The following is a 9,337-nucleotide window of genomic DNA, read 5'->3' as shown; positions in this document are numbered from 1 at the left end:
ATGGAGCTCTGCTGGAATATCAAAGTGATGATAAAAATCCTGCTGATGGCTCTGAACTGTGGAGGTAAGGCCAACTGCCATGTGTTTTTTATGTTTTAAGTGTGCTTTATCACCTGACATGGTCATGTTTTTAGGTTCCTCAGGCGACGCCATAAACACGCTGAGCGTGCTCGTGTCCACAGATGCAACTCTCAGCTGCTCCTTCGACAGAACGTCTACGCCGGCGGACTGGCGCTCTCTCACCATAGAGTGGAACATGGTGGATAAACACTCAGTCAAGCGCATCGTGTATACTTTTGTGGACGGACGTGCGCATGTGAACAGAGATGGTTGTGAGGTGGATAAAATGGGGCTTCTGCAAAGCAACGCATCTCTGAAGCTTCGCAATGTGACTGTGGCAGATGAAGGCCTGTACACATGTAGGATCATCATAACACCTACGGTCTACACCGAAACCACGTCACTGGAAGTGCTGGGTAATACCCTCTGTCCCACTTCAATATCACAGCATTTAAAACACTCATTAAGATGAACACTTACTGGCACCATAGTTGTAATTGTCCAAAAACACCTAAGGGAGTTTTTTCCTTACCAGTGTTACCTCTGAGTTTGAATGGGAGGGGTGGGTAAGCCAAGGCATTGCTCTTATGAAACACCTTGAGATGACTTGTGATTGAATTCAAATTATATTGTCCAAAAAACCCCAAACCCTACTTGTCTTGCTTCTTATTCATCTAATATAACAGCAGTGGAAACCATGTTAGATAATTTACTTAAATGGATGCCGGGGGGAGGCTGGATCCACATCTCCATGCAGTGAAAGGTTTTTGTCAAATGCACCTTCTATATTTTTTATGGCTCACTGCAGCGAAGGTGGCAGACGGGAGCAGAGGCAGGTGTACTTTGTATGATGCCCTGAGCAAACACACCCTTCAGCCCCCAACTATTATGTTTTATCTTATGTTTGATATCTAATGTCTGAATGTTTAGATCTGTTTTCTATTTAAGTTGGATTGAAAAATGTGTAAGAAGTGCATATGCATAGCAAGTGACACAGCAAAAGGCTAACAAACAAGACGTACTAATTAATGTTAGCCTCTCTCTCTCTCTCTCTCTCTCTCTCTATATATATATATATATGCATAATATGAGTGAAGCGTCGTGCAGCAGCATGAAGCTCATTCATAGTACAGGGAGTCCTAAACAGGAAGTGCCAAATTTTGAAGTGGTTTTAAGGTGGCAGTAATTAAACCATTACTTAAAAAGCCATCACTTGACCCAGCTATCTTAGCTAATTATAGGCCAATCTCCAACCTTCCTTTTCTCAGAAATTCTTGAAAGGGTAGTTGTAAAACAGCTAACTGATCATCTGCAGAAGAATGGTCTATTCGAAGAATTTCAGTCAGGGTTTAGAATTCATCATAGTACAGAAACAGCATTAGTGAAGGTTACAAATGGTCTTCTTATGGCCTCAGACAGTGGAGTCATCTCTGTGCTTGTTCTGTTAGACCTCAGTGCTGCTTTTGATACTGTTGACCATAAAATTTTATTACAGAGATTAGAGCATGCCATAGGTATTAAAGGCACTGCGCTGCGGTGGTTTGAATCATATTTATCTAATAGATTACAATTTGTTCATGTAAATGGGGAATCTTCTTCACAGACTAAGGTTAATTATGGAGTTCCACAAGGTTCTGTGCTAGGACCAATTTTATTCACTTTATACATGCTTCCCTTAGGCAGTATTATTAGACAGCATTGCATAAATTTTCATTGTTACGCAGATGATACCCAGCTTTATTTATCCATGAAGCCAGAGGACACACACCAATTAGCTAAACTGCAGGATTGTCTTACAGACATAAAGACATGGATGACCTCTAATTTCCTGCTTTTAAACTCAGATAAAACTGAAGCTATTGTACTTGGCCCCACAAATCTTAGAAACATGGTGTCTAACCAGATCCTTACTCTGGATGGCATTACCCTGACCTCTAGTAATACTGTGAGAAATCTTGGAGTCATTTTCGATCAGGATATGTCATTCAATGCGCATATTAAACAAATATGTAGGACTGCTTTTACATTTGCGCAATATCTCTAAAATTAGAAAGGTCTTGTCTCAGAGTGATGCTGAAAAACTAATTCATGCATTTATTTCCTCTAGGCTGGACTATTGTAATTCATTATTATCAGGTTGTCCTAAAAGTTCCCTGAAAAGCCTTCAGTTAATTCAAAATGCTGCAGCTAGAGTACTGACAGGGACTAGAAGGAGAGAGCATATCTCACCCATATTGGCTTCTCTTCATTGGCTTCCTGTTAATTCTAGAATAGAATTTAAAATTCTTCTTCTTACTTATAAGGTTTTGAATAATCAGGTCCCATCTTATCTTAGGGACCTCATAGTACCATATCACCCCAATAGAGAGCTTCGCTCTCAGACTGCAGGCTTACTTGTAGTTCCTAGGGTTTGTAAGAGTAGAATGGGAGGCAGAGCCTTCAGCTTTCAGGCTCCTCTCCTCTGGAACCAGCTCCCAATTTGGATCAGGAAGACAGACACCCTCTCTACTTTTAAGATTAGGCTTAAAACTTTCCTTTTTGCTAAAGCTTATAGTTAGGGCTGGATCAGGTGACCCTGAACCATCCCTTAGTTATGCTGCTATAGACTTAGACTGCTGGGGGGGGGGGGGGGGGGTTCCCATGATGCACTGAGTGTTTCTTTCTCTTTTTGCTCTGTATGCACCACTCTGCATTTAATCATTAGTGATTGATCTCTGCTCCCCTCCACAGCATGTCTTTTTCCTGACTCTCTCCCCTCAGCCCCAACCAGTCCCAGCAGAAGACTGCCCCTCCCTGAGCCTGGTTCTGCTGGAGGTTTCTTCCTGTTAAAAGGGAGTTTTTCCTTCCCACTGTCGCCAAGTGCTTTCTCACAGGGGGTCGTTTTGACCGTTGGGGTTTTTCCATAATTACTGTATGGCTTTGCCTTACAATATAAAGCGCCTTGGGGCAACTGTTTGTTGTGATTTGGTGCTATATAAATAAAATTGATTTTATTTGATTTGAATCCACAGTAAAACAGAAAATGTTCAAATGTAAAACACTTCCTGGATTGCCAGACGAGATTCCATGGAATCTCAAGGGAACTCAGTGGCAAGTTCACACTCAAACAGGAAGTGCCAAATTTTCAGTCACAGTGAAACAGGAAATGTCAAATGTTGAGCACTTCCTGGCATGGGTGGAGCTAGAGCAGAGGCCAGGGTTTCACTGGACTCCCCTGAAATCTGACTGGACACAGATGATTAACATGTCATGGCACCACACGTCTAGTTGAAAGAGCTGCATTTTGAAATTACTGAGTCACATTGACTGCTAGGTTCCTCCTGTCCAGTAGTTTGTGCTGTGTACCACAAAACTTCATATCCACCTTAGTAGAAATAAAAAATGTTTGCCTCAGATTTGAACTGAACACGACATTTGAACTATAGACGTCTAATCACACCAAACTTATATTGGTGAGTAAACGACCGCATTTTATGCCGGAGATGAGGTCCAGGCTGTTAAATGCAGCATTTCTCCTTTAATTTGGGTTGCCTTATATACACATGTTTAAGCTAACAGACAACAGCTGGTTCATGCTCTATTGGCTTATTAGTGCAGCAGATAACTGAAACAATCCTTCAACTGGTGATACAAGCATCAAATTCAGCACAAATACAGCTTTGTCACTACATAAAAACAACAACAAAAAAAAAACGGACTGGCCACTTGAATTTTCAATAGGCGGCCAGGTAGGGGACAATTGAAGAATTACACAGGGGTCAAAATTTAAAAATGCTCCAATCAAATTGAAAAGTACATCACATTACTTGTCTGATTAGAAAGATTCTAAAATGGTATAGTTTGGGCTATCTATGACTGAATATTATGGAGTTTTGGGGTAAAAATGGCAAGAAGAATGGTGACAAAGGTCAATTTCAGTTTGTACAGCAGTCAAAAGGTAAAGAGTTTCTCTAATTTTGGTAAAAAGTGATGCAAATTATTGGTTATTGAGTTAATAGGATTAATAAATGGGGTAGTTTGACAGTGCTGAATGCTTGGTCTCCAAAGTAAGGGTCAAACAAGGTCAATGTAAACTGGATTCTGTGACATATGTTACCCTGTAACATGAACTAAGTGCAACACATGATGCAAACTGTTACTTTTTAAAACCGGATGAACTCAACCAATAATTTGCATCATTTTTTACCAAAATTGGAGCAACTTTAACTTTTGACCCCTGTACAAACTGAAACTGACCTTTGTCACAATTCTCACTGTTTTTACCTCATAACTCCATAGAATTCAGTCACAGATTGTCCAAACTAGACCTTTTTGGAATCTTTATGATCAGGCAAATAATGTGGTGTAGTTTTCTATATGTTTGGAGCATATTTTAATTTTGACCCCTGTGTAATTCTTCAGTTGACCCCTACCTGGCTGCCTATTGAAAATTCAAGTGGCCAATCAGTTTTTTCAAAAGAGTTCATGTCTATGGGTTATTTGTGCCAAATTTGGTGTTTGTATCTCCATTTGCAGGATTCCACTCTAAATATTCTCTTATCTGCTGCACTATATGAGATGTAAGATGCTGCTCCTCAGTGTTTCTCAGTTGCCCTCAAAAGTATTGGAACACTTGATATTTCACACATTTTAGTTTATTCCATTTCAAATAAATTTTTTTCCCCAAAATTATCTTCCTTAACTCAATCTGAAAGCAAATCTCTACAACTTGATATAAATTAATTAAAAATATAAAATACAGCTTCCTGATGAAGTGGTGTAGAGGAGGATTTTCTTAAAAAGAAGACCTGAAAGTTCAGCTACAATTTGCCAGAAAGTACATTTGAGATGAAAGCCTAGATTTAATGTTTTGGTGTGAAAGAAACTTTTCTATTTCTTCATAATTTATATAAATAAAGTCCAAGACATATTCAGTGACTTGGAAATGTTCATGTTTCCATCCCCTGACTTGTCTGAAGAAAACTGGAAATAAAACAGATAATTATTTACAGGTTTTATCAAGTTTTAGAGATTTGCTTTCAGTTGAGTTTGAGGAAGATAATTTCAGAAATTTTATTCTTTATTTTTTGTATTTCTTGTATTTAAAATGGCATAAACAAATTAAAATGTGTGAAATTCCAAGTGTTCCAATACTTTTGGAGGGCACAGTATCCTAACCTTATGATGAGTGCAAAATGAGTGTGGTATTATTACTGTTTTGTTTAAGAATGCTTAATTTTCACTGTTGCTGCACTTTGTGTCAAATCATAGTCATATCATATATCATATTGATATGACAATATTGAGATGCGATAATTTGGCCATATTGTACAGCCCTACTGTCAACTACCTGAAAACTTTGAATATTGATGTACTTCTACATAAAAAAAAAAAAAGATTAAAGTGGCAGGGGTCAGCTGAAAGGCAAAAAAAAAAAAAAAAAAAAAAAAATGCTTAAAAAGGTGGGGGGTATGGGGAGGCAGACCCCTCCAGAAGCTGAAATGCAAAATAAGGGGCAAAAGGTTTTTGCCATGCCAATGCTCCCCTGAAGTATTTACTCAAAATAAAGTTTGAAGGACAAAATGACATGGTGATATGCTGACAAGCTTCCCTTGTTCATGTCCGCGACATATGCATATTATCAAGGGATGGGAATCTGACAGTTTGATTCAATGATGAGCCAGAGGGCTACAATTTGATTGAAATATATGATTATCGATATATCTTAATGCATCATTTTTCTATACAGGATTTGTTTCCCCCCACTGTGTAATTACTTGGTATTTCTCAAAGCAAAGTATTTGCATGGCTAGATAAAGAATTTACCTCCAGTACATTCTGTAACAGGTCAGCCATATTTGCACCTGTGTGACCCCAATTCACTGATAATGAATTCGAAAACCTAAGGTGGCTGTCTGTAGGGTTTTATTCACACCTGCCTGAAATGTCTCAGAGATTGTTGTCCCACTGGAAAGGAAAAGGTGATTGCCTGGAGTGCAAAAATTACAGTGTATTACAATGCTCTCTGTTTTGGGAAAGGTGCTTGCAAGGATTACGTTCAACAGGACTCAGTCCCAGTTATTTGTTGCTCAGTGAACAGAGACGTCTGACTTTACACCTGAGAAGTCTACATCTTGATGCAAGTTTGAATATTGGTAGTGTTTCTTTGGAATATATATTATATATTGGGGAAACCAGTGGCTTAGGTACTTTTGTTGGCAAGGATAGGTCAACTAACCTATAATCCAAGCATAATCCAGCAATGGAGAATTTTAAATCAGTCACACAGTTACAGAGCTGCAGGAACGTAAATCAGGCTTTAAATTAATTAAATAAATAATTGTTAATGGTAAATTTATGTAAATGTGATAGCTTAACTTTTTGATATATTTATTTTAATAGTATCTGTGTCTGAATGTGTTGCTGTATGTTCTTAAATGCTAAAAAATAAAAAAATAAAATGTTGAAAACATAAAGGTTCATTCAGCAGTTCAGCACAGTTGGTCCCCAAAATGGCGCCATGTTCTCACTTGACGCTACTCTCTCAATAAAGGGACCCTAAGTTGATTTCCATCCAGGATCCAAGACAGTTCTGTAGTGTGGTGGATGCGGTGACCTGACTTGCCTTAAAGTTACCTGAAGTCTGAAGACTATTGGCTGTCCATCACATACGTTTGTGTAACTGCAGTGATGTTTCTTGAAATGGCTTTAAAAGACATATCTCACTCCAGTCAACACTATCTGTTAAAAAATGATATACCAGATTATGAATCATTACTTTCAACTCCTTAACTTGTGTGAGTCCTGATGTAGCTGATAAAAATGAAATTAGCCATACAGCGTCAGAAAAATACAGATTCAGAGCAATTTTTAGCTGTAAAATTGACGTAACCTGAGGTGCTGACTAGGAAGACATCAAAGCGTAAATCATCACGCAGTGTTGCAAAAGATGTTGGTTGTTCACAGTCAGCTGTGTCTAAACTCTGGACCAAATACAAACAACATGGGAAGGTTGTTAAAGGCAAACATACTGGTAGACCAAGGAAGACATCAAAGCGTCAAGACAGAAAACTTAAAGCAATATGTCTCAGAAATCGAAAATGCACAACAAAACAAATGAGGAACCAATGGGAGGAAACTGGAGTCAACGTCTGTGACCGAACTGTAAGAAACCGCCTAAAGGAAATGGGATTTACATACAGAAAAGCTAAACGAAAGCCATCATTAACACCTAAACAGAAAAAAACAAGATTACAATGGGCTAAGGAAAAGCAATCATGGGCTGTGGATGACTGGATGAAAGTCATATTCAGTGATGAATCTCGAATCTCCATTGGGCAAGGTGATGATGCTGGAACTTTTGTTTGGTGCCATTCCAATGAGATTTATAAAGATGACTGCCTGAAGAGAACATGTAAATTTCCACAGTCATTGATGATATGGGGCTGCATGTCAGGTAAAGGCACTGGGGAGATGGCTGTCATTACATCATCAATAAATGCACAAGTTTACGTTGATATTTTGGACACTTTTCTTATCCCATCAATTGAAAGGATGTTTGGGGATGATGAAATCATTTTTCAAGATGATAATGCATCTTGTCATAGAGCAAAAACTGTGAAAACATTCCTTGCAAAAAGACATAGGGTCAATGTCATGGCCTGCAAATAGTCCGGATCTCAATCCAATTGAAAATCTTTGGTGGAAGTTGAAGAAAATGGTCCATGACAAGGCTCCAACCTGCAAAGCTGATCTGGCAACAGCAATCAGAGAAAGTTGGAGCCAGATTGATGAAGAGTACTGTTTGTCACTCATTAAGTCCATGCCTCAGAGACTGCAAACTGTTATAAAAGCCAAAGGTGGTGCAACAAAATACTAGTGATGTGTTGGAGCTGTTATGTTTCGGACGCGGTCGGAGCCCCGACCCAGCGTTTGAAAGGAGCCAGCATAAAATAAGCAGAGCACGGTTCAAAGGATAACAGAATTTAATAAACATAACAGTGTAGTAGTGCTAAACAACTAAAACGTCTGCGGTCTGGTGAGGTGGAAACACGGCGCGCTCTTAACAGCGCAAACGGTCCGGAGCCACAGCAGTTCGGACCCAGGGACCCCGCCGACACCCCCCAGGTGGCCGCGACAAACCGAGTCTGTGAAGAAAGAAAACATGAGGTGAGTCCAACTCCACACAGAGAGACACAACTCAAAGGTGCACGCAATCAGCAAACACTTCCTGGCTTAAATCTATACATCAGCTTCTCACCCTGCAGGCACGGAACAACTCAGTTCAAATCTCCACTGCAGCAGAAGCTGATTAGACAATTAGCATAACGTGACAGCTCTCTAACACAAGGTGTGAGGGACACCAAATCCACTGTCATTACTTCATAAAAGTCACCAAAACCAAATTACCTCAGGAAGTGTGCTGAAGAGCGTGAGACCTCACCCAATCCTCCTTCACAGACTGTGGCGTCAAACCTGGAGCGGTCTCTGCGTCCGTGATGGTGAGATTGTTCTCCTGACGTCGATCTCACACGTCTGCTCACAAGGTCGAGTCTCTGGCAATCACACACTGTGCATTCAAGGTTTAAATGCAGCAATCTCTGATTAAGACAAAATACACCACAGCTGTGAGTCCTGATGACCTGCACGTGAAAACAAGCCTCAGGTGTTCAGGGTGAGGTCCTGATGCTCAGCCACTCAGTCCTGAATGCATACCACCTGGTGGGAGAAACAGAAAACAAAAACCAAACCAGCCAAACACCCCAGCCCACAACAGGAGCGTTCTTTTGTTTTTCATGATTCCATAATTTTTTTTCTCAGAATTGAGTGATTCCATATTTTTTCCCTCTGCTTGGTCTAAAAAAGTAAGTGTTACTGACTGACACAATTTTTTTCCTGATTTCTTATAGTGTTTCTTAAAGCCAGAAAGTTGCCATTTGAAATGACTTTAGTTTTGTGTCATGTCTGTGATCTGCTTTTTTTTCTACAAAATTAAAAACAACTGAATGAACATCCTCCGAGGCCGGTGATTCCATAATTTTTGCCAGGGGTTGTAGCTGTCTTAAGGTCTCACACACAGTTGTGTGTATGACCTGTTCGTGATTTACTCCAGTACACAGTCAATCTGGGTTGCCTCCAAATGTAATATGGCTTTAATATGGCTTTAAATTGTCTTTCAAATCAAATTTGTGTATTTTCCGATCAACAAATGTCTGTCTCCGAGGTTAATAATTTATTTATTATATGGCTATTTTACACACACACACACATACATATATATATATATATATACATACAC

General features: G+C 39.4%; 1 gene segment (V, D, J or C); it reads left to right on the top strand.

The window, feature by feature from the left end:
• Positions 1-9,337, top strand: part of LOC117507818 — a 34,375-nt gene continuing 25,038 nt past the window's right edge. Inside the window, 2 exon segments of the C gene segment in view lie at positions 1-64; positions 135-476. Coding sequence covers positions 1-64; positions 135-476 — 406 coding nt within the window.

Source organism: Thalassophryne amazonica, chromosome 3, assembly GCF_902500255.1.
Source record: "Thalassophryne amazonica chromosome 3, fThaAma1.1, whole genome shotgun sequence".
NCBI lineage: Eukaryota > Metazoa > Chordata > Actinopteri > Batrachoidiformes > Batrachoididae > Thalassophryne > Thalassophryne amazonica.
The sequence above is the reverse complement of the archived record's forward strand: the minus strand, read 5'-3'. Positions and strand labels throughout refer to the sequence as shown.